We start from the raw sequence: 24,936 nt of genomic DNA on the forward strand, positions 1-24,936 counted from the left end.
TCCCTAATAAATTTATTTTTGGGGTTCGCCGTACATTTTATGGTAAAATGAGGGGTTTCATTACAAAGTACAATTGGTCACACAAAAAACAAGCCCTTATATGGGTCTGTAGATGGAAATATAAAAGAGTTATGGATTTTAGAAGGCGAGGAGGAAAAAACGCAAAAATAAAATTGGCCTCTTCCTTAAGGTGAAAATGGGCTTGGTCATTAAGGGGTTAAGAATTATGGAGGCCACTGTGCTCTTCGGAACATTCTATGTAGCAGATGTTTTTTGTACCCTTCTTTAAATTGCCTCTACACAATCCTGGCTCTGAGCCCTGCAGGCAGTTATTTCCACCCCATGGCTTGTTTTTTTTCTCAGATATAGATTGTCAGCTGTAAGACCCTATAGACAGGGCTGTGTCTTTCCATATCCTGTCCTATCAACTGAATTTCCCACAGGCGTCTTCAACCAAGGTGTAAAAACATCTCAGAGATGATCAAGAGAAATTAGAGGCCCCAGAACTAAATATCAAGTATCATAGCAAATCTTTTTCATTTTTCCCTTTTAATAAATTTGCTAAATTGTCTAATGTTTTGTTTTTACTTTGTCATTATGGGTTGTTGAGTGCAGAATAATGGGGAGGGGGGGGGGGGACGGACTTGAATATCTTTTTGTTTTAGAAGGTTGCAACATACCAAAAAGTGAAAGGTTGTGAAAACTTACCGTACTGAATGAATTTTATGTATTTTGTGAACTAGCTTCTGTTTTAGTTCTACCTGTTTGTTTTTCTTGAACATTATATTAATCAGATTATTGTTCATTTACCTAGTGACATCCACTTGTCACGCAGGATCCCTCACAAGACATTTTCAGTTATACATTTTTACTGATCTGGAATGCTGTTAAGATCTGCAAGTGGAGTTCGACTCTGGAACAGTACATCTGCTTGGATGCAGTCCGCAGGAGTTGTGCTTACCTATAACCTTAGGTTGTTGTCCAAGTCTTTGGAGAGGTCATATCAGACAGGTGCATTCTCTCTTTTTATCTTTTCATTGCCAAAGAGTAGGTAGTATTAAACAAGACACTTCTTGTTTTGTCCTTTTCTGCTTTTCATTGATTTTATTTAACTACTACTATCACTTAGTGTTGAGCGGCATAGGCCATATTCGAATTCGCGAATATTCGCGAATATATGGACGAATATTCGTCATATATTCGCGAATATTCGCATATTCGTTATATTCTCGTTTTATTTTCGCATATGCGAAAATTCGCGTATGCGAAAATTAACATATGTGAATACTAGCACATACAAAATTAACATACGCGAATATTCGCATATGCGAAATTAGCATATGCTAATTTTCGCATATGCGAATTTCCGCGCGCCAGTCTCACACAGTAGTATTACAGCCTTCTTTACACCACACAAGCTGGAAGCAGAGAGGGGTGATCACTGTGATGTGTACTGTGAAGAAAAAAAAAAAAAAAAAAAAAAAAACGAATATTCGTAATTACGAATATATAGCGCTATATTCGCGAAAATCGCGAATTCGTGAATATGCGATATTCGCGAATAATATTCGAATTGCGAATATTCGTGAGCAACACTACTATCACTATCACCCTTCACTGCATTATTCAAAGTAATTTTACATTATAATTAAATGCAGGCTCGGCATCTGCACCTGGCAAGGTCGGACATATACCTTTGATGGAAGGCTGTGATGCAGGGGTGTAGCTTGAACATGCTAAGCCCTATAGCACCCTCCCTGAACATAAAGTCATATGCAAAAAAAAAAATTCTAATTAAGAAAATAACATTATATGTATATTTGTAATACAGATTGATTCAAAAATGTGTATATTTTTGTCCCTGCAGCTATTGCCAGTGTGTCTCTTTGCAGAGACAAAGTACAGGAAATGTTGGTGGACAAGCAGGGCTCAGTACAGAACAAGCAGGGCTCTGTACACTGAGGACAAGCAGGGCTCTGTACACTGAGGACAAGCAGGGCTCTGTGCAATGAGGACAAGCAGGGCTCTGTACAATGAGGACAAGCAGGGATCAGTACACTGAGGACAGTCAGGGATCAGTACACTGAGGACAATGAGGGCTCTTTACACTGAGGACAAGCAGGGCTCTGTACACTGAGAGAAAGCAGGGCTCTGTACACTGAGGACAAGCAGGGCTCAGTACACTGAGGACAAGCAGGGCTCTGTGCACTGAGGACAAGCAGGGCTCTGTACACTGAGGACAAGCAGGGCTCTGTGCACTGAGGACAAGCAGGGCTCTGTACACTTAGGACAAGCAGGGCTCTGTACACTGAGGACAAGCAGGGCTCTGTACACTAAGGACAAGCAGGGCTCTGTACACTGAGGACAAGTAGGGCTCTGTACACAGAGGACAAGCAGGGCTCTGCAATGAGGACAAGCAGGGCTCTGTGCGATGAGGACAAGCGAGGCTCTGTGCAATGAGGACAAGCGGGGCTCTGTACACTGAGGACAAGCAGGGCTCTGTACACTGAGGACAAGCAGGGCTCTGTACACTGAGGACAAGTAGGGCTCTGTACACTGAGGACAAGCAGGGCTCTGTGCACTGAGGACAAGCAGGGTTCTGTACACTGAGGACAAGCAGGGCTCTGTACACTGAGGACAAGCAGGGCTCTGTACACTGTGGACAAGCAGGGCTCTGTACACTGAGGACAAGCAGGCTCTGTACACTGAGGACAAGTAGGGCTCTGTACACTTAGGACAAGCAGGGCTATGTACACTAAGGACAAGCAGGGCTCTGTACACTAAGGACAAGCAGGGCTCTGTACACTGCGGACAAGTAGGGCTCTGTACACAGAGGACAAGCAGGGCTCTGTACACTGAGGACAAGGAGGGCTCTGTACAGTGAGGACAACCAGGGCACTGTACACTTAGGACAAGCAGGGCTCTGTACACTTAGGACAAGCAGGGCTCTGTACACTGAGAATAGGCATGGCTCTGTGCACTGTGGACAAGCAGGGCTCTGTGCACTGAGGACAAACAGAGGCTCTGTAACACACACCCAGCTCACACAGCAGGATGATTGACATGACAGGAGCCTGCACAGAGCCCTGCTTATCCCACCCTCACTTCCTGTATTTGGTCTCCTCATAGAGACACACAGACAATAGCTGCAGAGACAGCATTTTTTACCCAAAAATATACAAAATTTTTAACCAATGTATATTATGAATATACATATAATGGTATTATTTACATTATATAAATCGTTTTTGCAAATGACAGGTTCACATTAAACAAACTCTGTTTGAAAGATAAGGCAAGGATGCATTTTGCTAGTGAGTCATATAAAATTTTTTTACTAGCAGCAAGGGGGAGAATTATCAAAAACCATGTGGAAAAAAAGTGGTGCAGTTGCCCCTAGTAACCAATCAAATAGCCTATTTCATTTTTAAAAAGGCCTCTTAACCCCTTAAGGATGCAGCCCATTTTCACCTCTAGGACGCAGCCCTTTTTTGCACATCTGACCACTGTCACTTTAAACATTAATAACTCTGGAATGCTTTTACTTATCAATCTGATTCCGAAATTGTTTTTTCGTGACATATTCTACTTTAACATAGTGGTAAATTTTTGTGGTAATTTGCATCCTTTCTTGGTGAAAAATCCCCAAATTTGATGAAAAAATTGAAAATTTTGCATTTTTCTAACTTTGAAGCTCTCTGCTTGTAAGGCAAATGGATATTCCAAATAATTTTTTGGGGGATTCACATATACAATATGTCTACTTTATGATTGCATCATAAAATTGACGTGTTTTTACTTTTGGAAGACATCAGAGGGCTTCAAAGTTCAGCAGCAATTTTAAAATTTTTCACAAAATTTTCAAACTCGCTATTTTTCATGGACCAGTTCAGGTTTGAAGTGGATTTGAAGGGTCTTCATATTAGAAATACCCCATAAATGACCCCATTATAAAAACTGCACCCCCCAAAGTATTCAAAATGACATTCAGTAAGTGTTTTAACCCTTTAGGTGTTTCACAGGAAAAGCAGTAAAGTGAAGGAGAAAATTCAAAATCTTCATGTCACGATCACACCCTATCGGTTCAGCCAAGACGCTAAAGAGAGTGTGATGGTGCAAGGGTTAAAGCCGCCAGACCTCTGGGTATCCACTACAAGTCCCAGCAAGTCACCAAATTAACCCTTAGATAAACGTGTTTTACCAGAGCTGCCTTCAGAAAGGTGAGCTCATATATTTAGAGATCAAAGACCAGAGCTGATTAATTAAACATTTAATCTGATAAAAGGTATCACAGTGCTGACTATATAAAAATACAGAAACAAATGACATACAGTTAAAAAAAATATATAAAAGAGTTTTGCAAGACAAATTCAGAAAACAAAAGATGAAGTTCTTACAGCATGATGATATAGCAGTCCATGAGTGAGTGAGAGTGCTGTTCTTAGGATGGTCTTGTCAGCTTGTTGCACAGCATTGAACACCCCGAGTCTAGCATTGTTAAATATTATATATCAGGGGCCCCCTGACGAAGCACAGGCGAAACGTACGTTGGGGTAGGAGGAGGTAGGTGTGTGGCTGCATGGCAGGAGGACTTTATGGTGTCTGATTCATTTCTCCCTTGGCTACTCTCTGTTTATTGTACTCTTTCCCATTTAGGACATTCTTTGATGTGTCACTGTTACATTATTTGTTACCCATATGTTTATAGACATTTTTCAATAATATCCAGTGACCTCTTCCATGTTTACATTTGTACTTTCTATGGTACACCAGTTATTCCCTGTACTCCATGTAGGGCTACACCACTTGCCTGCTCCCATCTTCTGTGACTGCTATTGTAGTGCCTTATTTTATCCTCTTTTTATTATATGTATTTTTTGCATATATGTTAATAAAAGTCATTTTACATGATCTGGTTCTATTTTGTTGGTAGTGTTAGATCTGTTTCCACTAACCATCTATTTCCCCCTGACGCGATAATCCATCTGCATTTTGATGCAGGCTTCCTTTCCTGTGTTGGACAGTGAAATTATATTGCTGGAGGATAAGACTCCAGCGAAGTAGTTTGCCATTGTTACCTGACACTCTGTCCAACCAATGTAGAGGGTTGTGATCAGTTATGACAGTAAAATCCCTGCCATACAGGTATGGCTGTAATTTTTGCAAAGCCCAGACCACAGCTAGACATTCCTTCTCTATGACCGCATAGGCCACTTCTCTAGGCAATAGCTTCCTACTCAGGTAAAGAATGGGGTGTTCTTCTCCATTGGAGTTTACTTGGCTAAGAACAGCCCCCAGACCAAAATTGGTAGCATCTGTTTGTACCACAAACCTCCTACTGAAATCTGGGGCCTGGAGGACCGGAGAGTTGGACAGTGCAGTCTTGAGGGCAATGAAGGACTTATCACAATCCTCAGTCCAGGTAATTTGCTTGGACACCTTCTTTTTTGTCAAGTCTGTGAGAGGTTTTGCTATCTTACTATAATCTGGGACAAATCTACGATAATACCCTGCAGTCCCCAAAAAGGACATGACCTGTTTTTTGGTCTTAGGAATTGGCCAGGCCATAATAGACTCCACCTTACTGGGCTCAGGGCGTAGGGACCCTCCTCCTACCCTATGTCCGAGATACTGCACTTCTGTCATGCCAACTTGACACTTTTCAGCTATTTGCTGCACCACCATGCCCAGGTGAATCAAGTGCTCCTCCCAGGTCTTGCTGAATATGGCAATATCATCTAAGTATGCCACGGCGTATTCCCTGTGGCCCTCTAGTAGCTGATCAACCAGTCGTTGGAAAGTGGCTGGGGCATTTTTCATCCCAAAAGGCATGACACAGCACTCAAACAACCCAAAGGGAGTGATAAAGGCTGACCGCTCCTGGGCCTCTGGGGTCATAGGGATCTGCCAGTACCCTTGACTTAAATCAACATATTGGGAACCTGCTATCTGATCAAGTAGTTCATCTATTCTGGGCATAGGGTATGCATCAAAGGTAGTGACAGCATTTAACCTTCTGTAATCCACACAGAACCTAGTAGATTTGTCTTTTTTAGGCACCAGAACTACTGGGGAGGCCCAAGGGCTTTTTGACTTCTTAATCACCCCTAACTTCAAACTGTCCTCAATCTCCTTGTGTATATGGGACTTTACCTCTGGGGATACCCGGTAGGTTACCTGTCTTAGTGGTGGCTGGTCCCCCGTATCAACATGATGGGTGGCTAGAGTAGTTCGCCCTGGCTTCCCAGTAAAGGTGGCACTGAAGCGGCAAAGTACCTGACTTAGCTGCCCCTTTCTTTCCTCTGAGAGTTGTGGATTGATCTCCACATCCTGAAGGGATCCCTGGCTCTTAGCTTCCTCCACTAGGTCCAGTAAGGGATCACTACCAAGCCCTTCCTCTGGTGCACTACATACACTGAGTACCACCTCCTCAGGGTCATAGTATGCCTTTAGCATATTAATGTGGTACTGTCTCTGCTTCTGACCTTTCTCATCAAGAGCAACTACATATGTGGTGGGTTCTAGGCGCTGCAGAATGGGGAAGGGACCCTCCCAGGCGGCCTGCAACTTATTCTGCCTGATGGGGTTCAGAATCATTACCTTCTGTCCCACTTCATAGTAGGGATCAACCGATATCGTTTTTTTTAGGGCCGATACCGATAATTGGTTGAGGTTAGGGCCGATAGCCGATAACTTATACCGATATTCCGGTATAAGTTGTCGGCTATTTATCCCCCCGCGACACCGCTGCAGATCATTGATTTAAAGTGGGCACTTTAAATCAATACACTGCAGTGGCTTTTGCGGTGCCATAGACCGCCGCCGCCACCCGCTTCTCTCCCCCTGCCTGTCCGGGGGTCCTGAGACCTATCACCGCCCCCCCCCCCCCCCAACCCGCCACACCGCAATTGCCCCGCGACCGCCCCGCCGCGCTGCTACCCCCCGACCCGCAGCACCGCCCCGGCCCCATTGCCTGCCCCATCCCCAGTTTTATAATTTCCTGTTCTCGGGGTCCACTCTACATCTGGCTCCGGTAGCGTCCTCCTGAACTGTCACTGTGCGCACTGACGGTGACGTCACGTCGCGCACGTCACATCACTGCACAGCGTAACGCAGGACGCAGCAGGAGCAAGAAGAAGCGTGGGCCCCAGGAACAGGTAATTATAAAACCGGGGATGGGGGAGGCAATGGGGCGGTGCGGTGGGGGGTGCGACGCGGTGCGGTGGGTCGGGGGTGGGCGGTCGCGGTGCGGTGGGGGCGGTGCGGGGGGCGGGGCATTATCAGCTTATCGGCAAGGTAATTGCCGATACCGATAATGCCCAAAATTGTGATTATCGACCGATAATATCGGCCATACCGATAATCGGTCGATCCCTACTTCATAGACCCGGTCCCTTGCATTGCGATCATACCAGTACTTCTGTCTGGACTGTGCTGCTGTGAGGTTGTCATGTACCAGCCCAGTCAATGCCTGCATCCTGTCCCTGAATCTCAGAACATACTCCACCACAGAAGTCTCAGGGGCATGTAGCCCCCCTTCCCATTCCCCTCTTACTAAATCTAGGGGTCCCCGCACTTTGCGACCATACAATAATTCAAAGGGCGAGAAACCTGTAGACTCTTGGGGTACCTCCCTGTAAGCAAATAACAGATGGGGTAAATACTTTTCCCAGTCCCTGCCCTCTGATTCTACAAATGTTTTTAGCATTTGTTTCAAGGTCCCATTGAACCTCTCACAAAGACCATTTGTTTGGGGGTGGCATGGGCTTGCTACCAAGTGCTGGACATTCACCTTCTTACAGAGACTTTGCATGAGAATGGACATGAACTGTGTGACCTGATCAGTGAGCATTTCTCTGGGGAACCCTACCCTGCAGAAAATACTGATCAGAGCATCTGCCACCTTATCTGCTCGGACGGAGGATAAGGCAACAGCCTCAGGGTACCTGGTTGCATAATCTACAACAGTAAGAATAAATTGTTTCCCTGTGCTGCTGGGTATAGCCAGAGGCCCCACAATATCCACTGCCACTCGTTCGAAAGGTACAGATATGACTGGTAGGGGAACTAGGGGAACACGAGTTACATCCCCAGATTTACCCACCCTTTGGCAGACATGACATGATCTACAGTAATTTGCAACAGCCAATAGAAATTGCGTGCCAACCTGGACTTTGTCTTGGCCACTCCCAAATGTCCTGCCAGGGTGGTCTCATGGGCTAACCTCAGCAGCTCTTTCCTGTACTGTCTATGAACCACTAACTGCCTTTCTCTCTCCTGGACCCCTAGCATTGCTTTGGAAAGGGACTCCCAGTACAAGATATCATTTTCCCAATATACCCGATGCCCATCTTTGTCAACACCTGTATGTTCAGCACGTGGTCTCAGCCCTTCAAGGGAAGGGTCACTGCGCAGAGCGTCCTGGAAATGCTCATTTCCCTCCCCCCATCTCGTGGTATCAGGGAGCACATTTCCCCCAGGTGAACTAGCATCTCCACCTTCCTCTGCTGTGGCTTGCATGTCACACAGCTTGCCCCTTGCATCACCATCCTCCCTTCTTTTTAAAGCTGCAGCCCTGGCATGCTGCTGACGCGTTACCACTGCCACCATTGGTATGCCTCCCTAGGGTTTTCCTTCCTCTCTCTCAGTTCCAGACATAGCAATACAGGCATCATACACAGGGCTATCACTCCTTCCCTCTCCCTCCTTAGGCTCACAGGATTGGGACATATCACTCACTGCTGGTCCCTCATCCTTATATGTCACCAGGAGCACACCAACCCCTCCCCCTAGCCCATCTCCACTAGGTTTTGGCATTGGCAATGCATTGTCACCACATGTTACAATACACCCCATTTCACTTTTGGAAAACATTACTGGTTCAGTCACAGGTAAACATTTATCAATCCCCTGTACTCCCTCCCAGTTTCCACATCTCGCAGTGTCTCCCAAAGTCTTGCACAGTACCTCAGAATGAACAGGGCTCTCTTCTAGCCCATCCGGAGTGCAGGTAGTGTGCTTTGGAGCATAAAGACAGAGCATCCGACCCAAATCATTCCCCAGCAGAACATTAACAGGGATGTCCTCAGAGACCCCCACCTCCCGCAAACCTTTGCCTGTACCCCAATCCAGGTACACACGGGCCATGGGCAGAGCAGGCCGCACACCTCCAATTCCTTTTAAAGCCATGGTTCTTCCAGGGATGATGTCCTCTGTATCCACCACTTCAGGCCGCACCAAGGTAAAGGAGGCTCCAGAATCTTGCAAACCCACTGTAACCCGGTCACCCACAGTTACACTCTGCAGGTTATCCGCTCTTTTCTCCACCGCTCCGGACACCAGAAGAACAGCTGTGTGTCCTCCAGCTACTGGTGGAGAATTCTTTTTGTTGGGGCAAGTGGCACTCAGGTGCCCAATATTGTTGCATCTGTAACATCGGCGGTTGTCCCCCTCACCCAATGTGGCTCCTGTTGCTTTTGGGAATGATGGCTAGAATTTCCCGGCTGACCTGGTGGTGCTTTGTGGTTGTGTGGCTCCCCTCCAGGTACTTGCTCCAGCTTGTGCAGATCCACGCTTTGCTGCTGGCGCCCGGTTGTTGGCAAAGTCATCTCCTAGTTCTGCTGCTTCCATGGCTGTCTTGGGCTTGCGGTCCAAAATCCACTCTCTGGCTTCAAAGCTCTGCGTTTGGAGAAACTGATCCAGGACCATCAAGTCCTCCAGGGCCTCATAGGTAGTGACTTGTAGGCCCCCAGCCATAGCCTGAATGCAGTCCTTAGCTGACCGGCATGTTGAGTGCAGCTTTCTGTGGCACTTTGTTGCAAAGTCTGAAACTTTTTCCGATAAGTCTCTGGAGTCAGATTAAAACTTTTGAGCAGGGCAGATTTTATTGCCTCATAGTCCTGGTCACTCTCAGAGGAAAGAGAAGCAAACACATCCAGAGCTTTTCCTCGCAACCGTGGGGTTAGATATCGTCCCCACTGTTCCTTAGGTAGATGGAACTGCTGGCAAACCTTTTCAAATCCCCTCAGGAACACATCCAGATCACCATCTTTCTCCAACATGGGGAAATGTTCCAAGCGGGGTTTGTGTTCTCCTTGATCTTGCACATCACTCCGTGCGGATGAAGCATCCCCTCTCAGCCTCAGAACCCCAGTTCATGCCTTCGCTGGGCCGCTCTTTCTGCGGCTTGTTCCTCTCACTCTGCCGCTCGTGCCTCTCTCTCTGCAGTTTGGTACTGGAGAAGCAGTTGGAGTTTCAGATTGGCATCCACATTCCCAAGGTGTTGTAAGGCAGTCCGCATATAAGAGTCCAAGGCCTCATGTGGAGTACTGTCCTGATGGGGAGTAATGTTGTATTCCCCAGGAGATAGTCCTTGGATGGCAGTTCCAGCTGTAGGACTTTGTCTCATGTTACTCAGCTCTTCTGCACTGGCATCATACTCCACAAGATCAGCAATAAGTTGTTCCTTGTTCTTTCCTGCAGTAGGGATGTCCTTTTCTTGGCACATTAGCTCCAGTGCAGGCTTGGACTGCTTGAGATATGCCTCCATATTTCGAGATGAGACAGAGGAGGTAAAACAGGAGATGGGGAGGACAGAACTGTCTTGCACTCTTTTTGTATGTCTTTTAAACCAGCACTGAGCTCTGTCTTTGGAATTTACACACAAGAATATGTATGCAATTTCTTTTTAGTGCTAAGATTTTCCTACAGGTAAAATCCAGTAAGCACTAAAAATCTCTAAATATATCCCGACGCTGCCACCAGTTGTCATGATCACACCCTATCGGTCCAGCCAAGACGCTAGAGAGAGTGTGATGGTGCAAGGGTTAAAGCCGCCAGATCTCTGGGTATCCACTACAAGTCACAGCAAGTCACCAAATTAACCCTTAGATAAACATGTTTTACCAGAGCCTCCTTCAGAAAGGTGAGCTCATATATTTAGAGATCAAAGACCAGAGCTGATTAATTAAACATTTAATCTGATAAAAGGTATCACAGTGCTGACTATATAAAAATACAGAAACAAATTACATACAGTTACAAAAATATATAAAAGAGTTTTGCAAGACAAGTTCAGAAAACAAAAGATGAAGTTCTTACAGCATGATGATATAGCACTCCATGAGTGAGTGAGAGTGCTGTTCTTAGGATGGTCTTGTCAGCTTGTTGCACAGCATTGAACACCCCGAGTCTAGCATTGTAAAATATTATATATCTGCCTTTTTGGAAGGGAGACTCCATTCCCCCCTACCCTCTGATCCCACCAGGGGGTCTTCTCTCTTCCTGGCCCCTTATCTGTTTGATTATATGATGGGACCAGAGTGCATGACTTCAAAAAAGCCTTTGACTTCAAAGGAGATGTAAACAAACAGCCAGACCCCCCAATAAAATGCCATACACAAAAACACAGTCTGAATGACCTCTCACCCATGGCTTGGATAATACAGCACACAGTTATAATTATAATACACATATAGGATTTTAATAATCAGGCCTTGGGCCTGACACTTCATTTTTTACACTTGCATGTTCTTGTAGACCCAATTTTTTAATTTTTACAAGGGGTGAAAGGATAACATTAATACTTGAATTTGTAGCCCAATTTCTCTCGAGTAAGCACATACCTCATATGTCTATGTAAATTGTTCGGCGGGCGCAGTAGAGGGCTCAGAAGCGAAGGAGCGACAAGGGGATTTTGGGGAGTTTATTTTTCTGAAATGGTTTTTGGGGGGCATGTTGCATTTAGGAAGCCCCTATGGTGCCAGAACAGCAAAAAATAAAACACATGGAATACCATTTTGGAAACTAGACCCCTTGAGGAACGTAACAAGGAATTAAGTGAGCCTTAATACCCCACAGGTGTGTCATGACTTTTGCATATGTAAAAAAAAAAAAAAAAATGTTTTCACTAAAATGTGTTTCCCCCCAAATTTCACATTTTTGCAAGGGTTCATAGCAGAAAATACCCCCCAAAATTTGTAACCCCATCTCTTCTGAGTATGGAGGTACCCCATAAGTTGACCTGAAGTGCACTACGGACGAACTACAATGCTCAGAAGAGAAGGAGTCATATTTGGCTTTTTGAGAGCAAATTTTGCTTGGGGGGGGGGGGGGGGGCATGTCGCATTTAGGAAGCCCCTATGGTGCCAGGACAGCAAAAAAAAAAAAAAAAACACATGGCATACCATTTTGGAAACTAGACCCCTTGAGGAATGTAACAAGGGATAAAGTGAACCTTAATACCCCACAGGTGTTTCACGACTTTTGCGTATGTAAAAAAAAACATTTTTTTTTTACCAAAAATGCTTGGTTTAGCAAAAATTTTATATTTTTAAAAAAGGTAATAGCAGAAAATACCCCCCAAAATTTGAAGTCCAATTTCTCCCGATTCAGAAAACACCCCATATGGGGATGAAAAGTGCTCTGCTTGCGCACTACAGGTCTCAGAAGAGAAGGAGTCACATTTGGCTTTTTGGAAGCAAATTTTGCTCTGGGGGCATGTCGCATTTAGGAAGCCCCTATGGTGCCAGGACAGCAAAAAAAAAAAAAAAAAACTCACATGGCATACAATTTTGGAAACTAGACCCCTTGGGGAACATAACAAGGGGTAAAGTGAACCTTAATACCCCACAGGTGTTTCACGACTTTTGCATGTGTAAAAAATTTTTTTTTTTTTACACTAAAATGCTTGTTTTCCCCCAAATTTTACATTTTTACAAGGGATAATAGCAGAACATACCCCCCAAAATTTGTAATCCCATCTCTTCTGAGTATGGAAATACCCTATAAGTGGACGTGAAGTGCACTGGGGGCGAACTACAATGCTCAGAAGAGAAGGAGCATCATTGAGTTTTTGGAGAGAGAATTTGGCCATGTGCATTTACAAAGCCCCCCGTGGTGCCAGAACAGTGGACCCCCCCACATGTGACCCCGTTTTTAAAACTACACCCCTCACGGAATGTAATAAGGGGTGCAGTGAGAATTTACACCCCACTGGCATTTTACGGATCTTTGGAACAGTGGGCTGTTCAAATTAAAAATTTAATTTTTCATTTTCACAGACCCCTGTTTCAAAGATCTGTCAGACACCTGTGGGGTGTAAATGCTCACTATACCCCTTGTTATGTTCCGTTAGGGGTGTAGTTTCCAAAATGGGGTCACATGTGGGTATTTATTGTTTTGCGCTTATGTCAGAACCAGTGTATGTGTGTATATGTAGTGTTTTACTCTTTATTTTGTGTTAGTGTAGTGCAGTGTAGTGTTTTTAGGTTACATTCACACTGACGGCGGATTACACTGAGTCTCCCGCTAGGAGTTTGAGCTGCGGCGGAAAATTTGCCGCAGCTCAAACTTGAAGCGGGGAACTCACTGTAATCCGCCGCCAGTGTGAATGTAACCTGTACATTCACATGGGAGGGGGGGGCAAAACTACAACTCCCAGCATGCACTGACAGAACGTTCATGCTGGGAGTTGTAGTTTTGCAACAGCTGGAGGCACACTGGTTGGAAAATACTGAGTTAGGTAATAGAACCTATTACCTAACTCGGTATTTCCCAACCAGTGTGCCTCCAGCTGTTGCAGAACTACAACTGTCAGCATGTACTGATTGCCAAAGGGAATGCTGGGTGATGTAGTTATGCAACAGCTGGAGGCACGCAAGTACAACTCCCAGCATGCCGAGACAGCCTTTCGCTGTTCCTGAATGCTGGGAGTTGTAGTTTTGCAAGATTTAGAGGGGTTCAGGCTGGAGATCACTGACAGTGGTCTCTAAACTGTAGCCCTCCAGATGTTGCAAAACTACAAATCTCAGCATGCTAAGACAGCAAACTGCTGTCTGGGCAAGCTGGGAGTTGTAGTTTTTTAACATCTGGAGGGCTACAGTTTAGAGACCATTGTCAGTGATCTCTAACCTGAACCCCATCTTGCAAAACTACAAATCCAAGCATGCCAACACAGCAAACTGCTGTCAAGGCATGGTGGGAGTTGTAGTTTTGCAACATCTGGAGGGCCACAGTTTAGAGACCAAACTCAAAAAACACCCCAAAGGGGGAATGAGGGGTCCTGAGACACAATAACTACAAACCCCAGGGCCGAAGCCCAGGAGTCACTAACTCCCCTCTTAAACAATCCCCTAAAATATAACTTATTGGTATAATAAAATATTCCCACTCAATTGATTAAAAATAAGTGTCAGAGTGTTGCTTGAACAATGAAAAGTAACCAGTAGGGGACCCCCTGTCTGATAACAAAACTGTTTTAGCGGCGCTGCAGCCTGCCGCAATGGCAACACTGTGACGTGCAACCTAAAATATAGGCACAGCCACCCCCGACATGTTTCGCTGTTAAGACAGCGTTATCAAGAGGTTATGTGGCCACATAACCACATAACCTCTTGATAACGCTGTCTTAACAGCGAAACATGTCGGGGGTGGCTGTGCCTATATTTTAAGTTGCACGTCACAGTGTTGCCATTGCGGCAGGCTGCAGCGCCGCTAAAACAGTTTTGTTATCAGACAGGGGGTCCCCTACTGGTTACTTTTCATTGTTCAAGCAACACTCTGACACTTATTTTTAACCAATTGAGTGGGAATATTTTATTATACCAATAAAAGTTATATTTTAGGGGATTGTTTAAGAGGGGAGTTAGTGACTCCACAGTTTAGAGACCACTCTCCAAACTGTCGCCCTGCAGATGTTGTTAGGCAACAGACTCCCGGACACGCCGCCGCCATACTCACCTCCACCGCCGCCATGATCACAGCCGCCGCCGTCATCTGGAGCTCTGACGCCGGGTAAGTGACCGCCGCCGCTACTACGCCGTTCCCCCCGCTGTTCCTGGACACCGATGGGTGGGCATAGCGGGGGGAACCGAACTTTAACCCCGCCCCCAGTCTGCTATTGGTCGGTCGCTCCGGCCGATCAATAGCAGGGATAGGAGGGGGTGCCACCTCACTCCTATGCCTTCAGGGGGATCGAGGGTGTCTTGGACACCCCCAATCCCCCATATTTTAACCATGAACCAATTAAAGGAATGTTTTATTCAGTGCTGGCTCCACCTTCTTTTATGGTCTTCACTTTGAGCTTTGAGGCTGGCCGTGCACGTGCCGAAACAGGTGAACTGAATCCCTACTTCATTTATTCAGATTTGTAAATTACTATTTAAAAATCTTAACCCTTCCAGTACTTATCAGCTGCTGTATGTTCCAGAGGAAGTTCTTTGCTTTTAGAATTTCCTTTCTGTCTGACCACAGTGCTCTCTGATGACACCTCTGTCCATTTTAGGAACTGTCCAGAGTAGGAGAAAATCCTCATAGGAAATCTATCCTTCTCCGGACAGTTCCTAAAATAGACAGAGGTGTCATCAGAGAGCACTGTATTCAGACAGAAAGGAAATTCAAAAAGAAAAGAACTTCCTCTGGAACATACAGCAGGTGTTTCTTGTCCTCAGAAACTTGTAAATAACCCATGAAATTATAAAGTTACGTTAAAACCAAGTACATCATTGTTTTTCTTGTGAAATTCCCAATAAGTTTGATGTGTCACATGACCCTCTTCCTATTGAAAAAAACTAAAGTTGCATTCAAAATGGCCAACTTCAAAATGGCCGCCATGGTCACCACCCATCTTGAAAAGTTTCCCCCCTCACATATACTAATGTGCCACAAACAGGAAGTTAGTGTCACCAACCATTCACATTTTATTAAGGTGTATCCATATACATGGCCCACCCTGTACAATGCTCAGAAGGGAAGTCACATTTGGTCTTTGGAAAGCAAATTTTGCTGAAATGGTTTTTGGGGGGCATGTCGCATTTAGGAAGCTCCTATGGTGCCAGAACAGCAAAAAAACAAAAAAAAAAACACATGGCATACTATTTTGGAAACTACACCCCTCAAGGCACGTACCAAGGGGTCCATTGAGCCTTAACACCCCACAGGTGTTTGACGACTTTGGATGTGTAAGTGGAAAAAAATAAATAAATTTGGATGTGTAAATGGAAAAAAAAAAAAAAATTCACTAAAGTGCAGTTTCCCCCCCCCCCCCCCCAAAAAATTTTTTTTACCATTTTTACAAAGGGTAATGGGGGAAAATGCCCCCAAAATTTGTAACCCCATCTCTTCTGAGTATGGAAATACCCCATGTTAGGACGTAAAATACTCTGTGGGTGAACTATAATGAACTATAATGCTCAGAATGGAAGGAGTCACATTTGGGTTTTGGAAAGCAAATTTTGCTGAAATTTTTTTGGGGAGCATGTCGCATTTAGGAAGCCCCTATGCTGCCAGAACAGCAAAAAAACACATAGCATACTATTTTGTAAACTACACCCCTTAAGGAATGTAACAAGGGGCCCAGTGAGCCTTAACACCCCACAGGTGTTTGATAAATGTTCATTAAGTGGGATGTGAAAAAAAATTTTTAAATTATTTATACACTAAAATGCTGGGGTTACCCAGAATTTTTCATTTTCATAAGTGGTATTAGGAGAAAATGTCACCATAAATTTGTAAGTAAATTTCTTTGGAGTAAGGACATACCTCATATCTGGACGTTAGCAGCTCTGCGGGTGCACACCGTTCTCTGAGGAGCAGGAGCGCAGTCAGGGGCCTTCTGCATAGCTGCCTGGGAGTTGTAGTTCTGCAACATCTGAAGAGCCAGATATTGCAGAACTACACGCCCAGCATCCCTGACTGTCTGGACATGCTGGGAATTGTACTTTTGCAACATCTGGAGGGCTACAGTTTGGAGACCACCGTATAGTGGTCTCCAAAGTGTGCCACTTCGCATGTTGCAAAACTACAACTCCCAGCATGCCCAGACAGTCAGTGCATGCTGAAAGTTGTAGTTTTGCAACATCTGGAGGTCCACAGTTTAGAGACCACTACACAGTCTTTGTCTGTGTGGGCATGCTGGGAGTTGTAGTTTTGCAGCTTTTAGAAGGCCACAGTGAAGATCACTTACCGCGATCTTCGCTGCAGCCTTCTCCACGCCGCACTTTCTGTCCTGCCTCCTCCTGCTGCCACCGCTGCTCCAGGATGCCGCCTCCGTCGGTCCGGTAAGCCGGCCATGTTCCCCACCTCGCCGCCCGTGTCCCCCCCCCGCTCTGCCCCCGACTTCGATCGGCGGGCAGAGCAGGGGGAAATTAACTGTAACTCAAATATTTGTTGATGCAAATAAACTTCTGCCCACTTTATTCACCCATATGCCGTTGCAGTGTTTTCTGTGTCTTTGCTTTGGATGGTGTATATATATATATATATATATATATATATATATATATATATATATATATATGTGTGTGTGTGTGTATATATACAGTACAGACCAAAAGTTTGGATACACCTTCTCATTCAGAGTTTTCTTTATTTTCATGACTATGAAAATTGTAGATTCACACTGAAGGCATCAAAACTATGAATTAACACATGTGGAATTATAGACATAACAAAAAAGTGTGAAAATATGTCATATTCTAGGTTCTAGCTACCTTTTGCTTTGATTACTCCTTTGCACACTCTTGGCATTCTCTTGATGAGCTTCAAGAGGAAGTCACCTGAAATGGTCTTCCGACAGTCTTGAAGGAGTTCCCAGAGATGCTTAGCACTTGTTGGCCCTTTTTGCCATCACTCTGCGGTCCAGCTCACCCCAAACCATCTCAATTGGGTTCAGGTCCGGTGACTGTGGAGGCCAGGTCATCTGGCGCAGCACACCATCACTCTCCTTCTTGGTCAAATAGCCCTTACACAGCCTGGAGGTGTGTTTAGGGCCATTGTCCTGTTGAAAGATAAATGATGGTCCAACTAAACACAAACCGGATGGAATAGCATGCCGCTGCAAGATGCTGTGGTAGCCATGCTGGTTCAGTATGCCTTCAATTTTTAATAAATCCCCAACAGTGTCACCAGCAAAGCACCCTCACATCATCACACCTCCTCCTCCACACCAGCACACCTGTGAAATGAAAACCATTTCAGGTGACTACCTCTTGAATCTCAACAAGAGAATGCCAACAGTGTGCAAAGCAGTAATCAAAGCAAAAGGTGGCTACTTTGAAGAACCTAGAATATGACATATTTTCAGTTGTTTCACACTTTTTTGTTATGTCTATAATTCCACATGTGTTAATTCATAGTTTTGATGTCTTCAATGTGAATCTACAATTTTCATAGTCATGAAAATAAAGAAAACTCTGAATGAGAAGGTGTGTCCAAACTTTTGGTCTGTACTGTGTGTATGTATGTATATATATATATATATATATATATATACATATATATATATGTATTGTGAGAAGGTGAAGGGTATTGTGGTTGATGGTCGTATGTGTCACCAAGCCTTGGTGAAGTAAGAGCCAGTATTTATTCAGTGTCTGTGCTGCGATGTAGACTGACACTGTGGCCGTAATATGGCTGGAAGGCCAATCCTCGATGGCTGTTACTGGGAATGGTCAAGTGTAGGGTGGGGGCCATTTCCCCACAATCCAGGCTGCCTTTGTATGCCTTAAAGGCAGCCTGCTTCACCAGCTGAGGGGGGTTTGCTAGTTGCAGTTCACACTGCCAGAGAGAGCTGAGAATGGAGTTCTTCCCTGAGAGTTTAGAAGCTGGTGAGCAGCAGCCTGCCTGGAGGCCTGGAAAAGACTTGCTTGATGCCACATGGCATGGTCTCAGGTGTAAACAAACACCTAAGGAATACAGGTGGACTTTTGTTACGTTTTTCTTTGAACTGCATCTAAGGCTAGGTTCACACTACGTTTTGTAACTATGGTTCCTGTATACGGCTGGGAGGAGGGGGGCGGGGCTTAATCGCGGCGCCCGCACTCAGCCGTATAGGGGAACCGTATTTAATGCATGTCTATGAGCCGACCACATTTTTGCCTGCGGTCGGGAAACCGCATATGGCCAAAAAAGCAGCCGACCGGAGGCTGCGGTTCACTCCGGTCGGCTCATAGACATGCATTAAATACGGTTCCCCTATACGGCTGAGTGCGGGCGTCGCGATTAAGCCCCGCCCCCTCCTTCCAGCTGTATACGGGAACTGTAGTTACAAAACGTAGTGTGAACCTAGCCTAAGACAGTTTTTGCTGTTTGCCAAGTGTGAATAAAACACGGAACTTTGATTTGAAAAGTACTGTTTCCTTGCCTCTATACTGCAACCGCACCTATCTGCAAGAGCGAGTCATCACAATATATAATACAGCATGAAAATATTGTACACAACTAAATAATAGTCCCACAGTTACCAAATAATACCAGTATACAAGGAGCAAATATTATCCCTATATTGTTATTGAATCCAGTAAACTATGGTCAGTGTTACCAATAATACTACTATACAAGGAACAAATAATACCACCACCCCAGAATGGACCAATAAAACCACTATATGGGGGGTCCACATAATACCACCAGACCGTTACTGCTGTGTAGCTTCCGAATAATACTACCATACTATTAGTGCATAAAACCACTGTACACAGCCCTGGATTCCCCCATACAGTGAACACAATGGACATTTAGATCAAATCCTTACTTTTAATTCAGCCAGCTGCAGAATACAGGTAAAACTAAAAGGGTATGCTGTTTCCCAAGACTAGCACTGATACTTGCGTCATCTAACTGACTGCCTGATGTTCCATCCCAGAAGCCCCATTCAGGTTTATGGGGATAGCACATCACGCAGTCTGTCTGATGACTTGAGTATCAACGATAGTCTCGGGCAAAGGGATAGCCCTTTTAGCTTCACCCGTATGCTGCCCTTGGCCAAAAAGGTGTTAACAATTTACAGAACCCCTGGGCCAGGGAGACCGTTCTCATTTCTACTTAACTCTGCAGCTTAAAAAAAAAATGACCTCAGAGTTCTTCCTGTTGTGCTAGGGTCCAGTCTTGCTTCTAGTTTTTTTTAATTATTTTATTGTTTTGTTTTTAGTTTTTTCTCCGCACTTTAATTACTAAATTGTTGTATAAATGTGTGGTGTAAATCTGACACAGTCTTCAGTAGCCAGGCAGCATAATTGTGTAGATGTTGCTAGTGACTGCTCCAGACCTGTGCTGTGAGAATGACAGTGCAGTATGGTTTGTTGTGTCACGTGAACCTCATCTGACCCTTTAAGTGAACTATGCACATTGTATCAAACACTACTCACCCTAACATACTATCTGAACTCTGCACATTGTACATCTCTGTATACTAGTTTGCGAACAGCTCTATACAGTAAGGAACATTTGTATGATACCTTCTACTAAAATATTTTGGTATGTATGTGAGCCAGTAGGGTTGCAAAAATTCTGTTGCATGAGTGTTGCATTATATAGTGATGTAGTGATGAATGTTGTGAACGCTGCATGTTGCAAAAACAACCATGGAAAGGTAAGTGATCTGAGCTGCTTCTTGCCAGGAATTTGTGAAAGAGAGGATGAAATGTTATTTAAAGAGGGCTAAGGGTAGGTCCAAATTGCTTCAGTGTTTCTGTCAGATGTATCCGTCAGCATTCCCTTCAGAAACGAGATGTAATTTTTAGCAAGAATACTGCAACGGAAGGCAACATATGCAATTCATTTCAGTGTCCGACAGAAGCAATAAAGCAGTGTGGACCAACACAATGAAGTACTACATATCGGGGACTAACCCCATGACTGCTGTGGCAGCAGGGAAGTGGAGAATTAAATATATATTTTTAATCCATTTTTTTTTATTTAAGTTGTATAACTTTGTTATTTAATTGAATTCTTCTGCCCCCTCTGGCTGTGTGATAAAAGCAAAACCTTTGCTTGTCTCAGAGCAGAGCAGAGTTCATCTAGATTTCTAGCCGTGTAGCAGGGCAGCACCAATTTCTTGATACACGTGGCAATCCTCTGTTACACAAAGCAATCCTATATTGTGTTATGTTGCCATTTTCAGAAAATTGCAGTAAAAATCAATAGTACCGTGACAGTACCACCAATAAAATTCCAGGTGTGAACACATCCACCCAGCATGCTGCTGCCTTGTAATGAATGATGCTTCAGCCAGACGAGCAGACAGGGAATGAATAGCAAGTGCTGCAGTTGTGAAATTAATTTGTTCTGCAGCACTTCTAGGTGAGGAACTGGCAGGAGTGCTGTGAGAGAGGAGTAGGCAGGGTGAGAGGGCTGTACTGACAAGCTGAGGAAAAGTAATTCATTTTGGGAGTTGTAGTACTGAGAAACTGCTCAACCAGGAAGTATAACCAGGAAGTACAGGAATAAGACCCTTAGAACAAATACATTTTTGGTGGTTTCACAACTGGGGCAGACAGATTCTCTTTAACCCCTTAAGTACCCAGCCAATTTTCAGTGTAGGACCCGGACATTTTTTGCACATGTGACCACTGTCACTTTAACCCCTTAAGGACGCAGGACGTAAATGTACGTCCTGGTGAGGTGGTACTTAACGCACCAGGACGTACATTTACGTCCTAAGCATAACCGCGGGCATCGGAGCGATGCCCGTGTCATGCGCGGCTGATCCCGGCTGCTAATCGCAGCCAGGGACCCGCCGGCAATGGCCGACGCCCGCGATCTCGCGGGCGTCCGCCATTAACCCCTCAGGTGCCGGGATCAATACAGATCCTGGCATCTGCGGCGGTTCGCGATTTAAATGAACGATCGGATCGCCCGCAGCGCTGCTGCGGGGATCCGATCATTCATAACGCCGCACGGAGGTCCCCTCTCCTTCCTCCGTGCGGCTCCCGGCGTCTCCTGCTCTGGTCTGTGATCGAGCAGACCAGAGCAGGAGATGACCGAAAACACTGATCTGTTCTATGTCCTATACATAGAACAGATCAGTATTAGCAATCATGGTATTGCTATGAATAGTCCCCTATGTAAAAAAAAATGTAAAAGTTAAAGTTAAAAAAAGTGAAAAATCCCCTCCCCCAATAAAAAAGTAAAACGTCCGTTTTTTCCTATTTTACCCACAAAAAGCGTAAAATTTTTTTTTAATAGACATATTTGGTATCGCCGTGTGCGTAAATGTCCGAACTATTAAAATAAAATGTTAATGATCCCGTATGGTGAACGGCGTGAACGAAAAAAAATTAAAAAAAAGTCCAAAATTCCTACTTTTTTAATTCATTTTATTTAAAAAAAATTATAAAAAATGTATTAAAAGTTTTTTATATGCAAATGTGGTATCAAAAAAAAGTACAGATCATGGCGCAAAAAATGAGCCCCCATACCGCCGCTTATACGGAAAAATAAAAAAGTTATAGGTCATCAAAATAAAGGGATTATAAACGTACTAATTTGGTTAAAAAGTTTGTGATTTTTTTTAAGCGCAACAATAATATAAAAGTATATAATAATGGGTATCATTTTAATCGTATTGACCCTCAGAATAAAGAACACACGTCATTTTTACCATAAATTGTACGGCGTGAAAACAAAACCTTCCAAAATTAGCAAAATTGCTTTTTTCGTTTTAATTTCCCCACAAAAATAGTGTTTTTTGGTTGCACCATACATTTTATGATATAATGAGTTATGTCATTACAAAGGACAACTGGTCGCGCAAAAAACAAGCCCTCATACTAGTCTGTGGATGAAAATATAAAAGAGTTATGATTTTTAGAAGGCGAGGAGGAAAAAATGAAAACGTAAAAATTAAATTGTCTGAGTCCTTAAGGGGTTATCTAACGACACATTCTATGTTTCGATGTTTTTTCTTTTGGAAGACATCAGAGGGCTTCAAAGTATATCAGCAATTTTCCAATTTTTCACAAAATTTTAAAAATCTAAATGTTTGAGGGACCAGTTCAGTTTTGAAGTGGATTTGAAGGGCCTTCTTATTAGAAATATCCCATAAATCACCCCATTATAAAAACTGCACCCCTCAAAGTATTAAAAATGACATTCAAAAGGTTTGTTAACCCTTTATGTGTTCCACAGGAATAGCAGCAAATTGAAGGAGAAAATTCAAAATCTTCAGTTTTTTTACACTAACATGTTCTTGTAGTTTTTGAATTTTTACAAGGGGTAAAAGGAGAGAAATCTTTCTAAAATGTGTAGCCCAATTTATCTTGAGTAAGGAAATACCTCATATGTGTATGTCAAGTGCTCTCTGGGTGCACTAGAGGACTCAGAAGGGAAGGAGCGACAGTGGGATTTTGAAGAGTGAGCTTTTCTGAAATGGTTTTTGGGGGGCATGTCACATTTAGGAAGCCCCTATGGTGCCAGAACAGCAAGAAAAAAAAAAAAGACCCACATGGCATACTATTTTGGAAACTACACCTCTCAAGGAATGTAACAAGGGGCCCAGTGAGCCTTAACACCCACAGGTGTAGGATGACTTTTCATTAAAGTTGGAGGTGTAAATGATTTTTTTTTCCACTAAAATGCTAGTTTTCCCCCAAATTTTACATTTTTACAAGAGTTAATAGGAGAAAATGCCTCCCAAAATTTGTAACCCCATCCCTTCTTAGTATGGAAATATCCCATGTGTGGACGTCAAGTGCTCTGCTGGCGCACTGTAATGCTCAGAAGAGAAGGAGTCACATTTTGCTCTTGGAAAGCAATTTTTGCTGAAATGGTTTTTGGGGGGCATGTCACATTTAGGAAGCCCCTATGGTGCCAGTACAGCAAAAAAAAAAAAAACACATGGCATACTATTTTGGAAACTACACCCCTCAAGGAACATAATAAGGGGTACAGTGAGTCTTAACACCCCACAGGTGGTTGATGACTTTTCATTAAAGTTGGATGTGTAAATGATTATTTTTTTTTTTTTACTAAAATGCTGGTTTCCCCCACATTTTACATTTTTACAAGGGTCAATAGGAGAAAATGCCCCCAAAATTTGTAACCCCATCTCTTCTGAGTATGGAAATACCCCATGTGTGGACGTCAAGTGCTCTGCTGGTGCACTACAATGCTCAGAAGAGAAGGAGTCACATTTGGCTTTTGGAAAGCAAATTTTGCTGAAATGGTTTTTGGGTGGCATGTCACATTTAGGAAGCCCTATGGTGCCAGAACAGCAAAAAAACAAAAAAAAACCACATGGCATACTATTTTGGAAACTACACCCCTCAAGGAACGTAACAAGGGGTCCAGTGAGTCTTAACACCCCACAGGTGGTTGATGACTTTGGATTTGTAAATTATTTTTAATTTTTATTTTTCACTAAAATGATTTTTCCCCAAACTTTAAATTTTTTTACCCCATCTTTTCTGAGTATGGAAATAACCCATGTGTGGACATCAAGTGCACTACGGGCGCACTACAATGCTCAGAAGAGAAGGAGTCACATTTGCAAATTTTGCTGAAATGGGGGGGCATGTTGCATTTAGGAAGCCCCTATGATGCCAGACCAGCAAAAAAAACAACACATGGCATACTATTTTGAAAACTACACCCCTCAAGGCACGTAACAAGCTGTACAGTGAGCATTAACACCCCACAGGTGATAAATGTTCATTAAGTGGGATGTGAAAAGAACATTTTTTATTATTTATACACTAAAATGCTGGGGTACCCAGAATTTTTCATTTTCATAAGTGGTATTAGGAGAAAATGTCACCATAAATTTGTAAGTACATTTCTTTGGAGTAAGGACATACCTCATATCTGGACGTTAGCAGCTCTGCGGGTGCACACCGTTCTCTGAGGAGCAGGAGCGCAGTCAGGGGCCTTGAGCTTCTGCATAGCTGTCTATGGAGCCAGAACAGTGGGACCCGCCTCAAGGGGCGTTACATGGGGTACACTAAATAACTAAAGTGGGGTACAGTGGGATGTAAAATCATAAAAAAGGTTATGTTCCAAGAATGATGACTCAGAGCATAGCCAAAACTAAAAAATATGCCCACCCCAAACCCTATGCTCTGAATCATCATTCTGGGAATGTGAAGTGTGTGGCCATCCCTAACCTGTTGCCTCTAACGCACACCCCGCTCAGGTGGAAAGAGAGCGCTGCGCATTTGAGGC

General features: G+C 44.0%; 1 protein-coding gene across 1 annotated transcript in view; it reads left to right on the forward strand.

Moving 5' to 3' along the window:
- The first annotated feature begins 796 nt into the window (after positions 1–796).
- The window catches only part of LOC130273794 (enoyl-CoA hydratase EchA19-like), a 113,811-nt gene continuing 89,671 nt past the window's right edge, over positions 797–24,936 (forward strand). The window contains exon 1 of the mRNA XM_056521123.1: positions 797–1,011. Coding sequence (XP_056377098.1) covers positions 882–1,011 — 130 coding nt within the window. The 5' untranslated portion in view covers positions 797–881. The remainder of the gene's footprint in view (positions 1,012–24,936) is intronic.

This window comes from Hyla sarda, chromosome 5 (genome assembly GCF_029499605.1).
Source record: "Hyla sarda isolate aHylSar1 chromosome 5, aHylSar1.hap1, whole genome shotgun sequence".
In the NCBI taxonomy this organism is placed as follows: Eukaryota; Metazoa; Chordata; class Amphibia; order Anura; family Hylidae; genus Hyla; species Hyla sarda.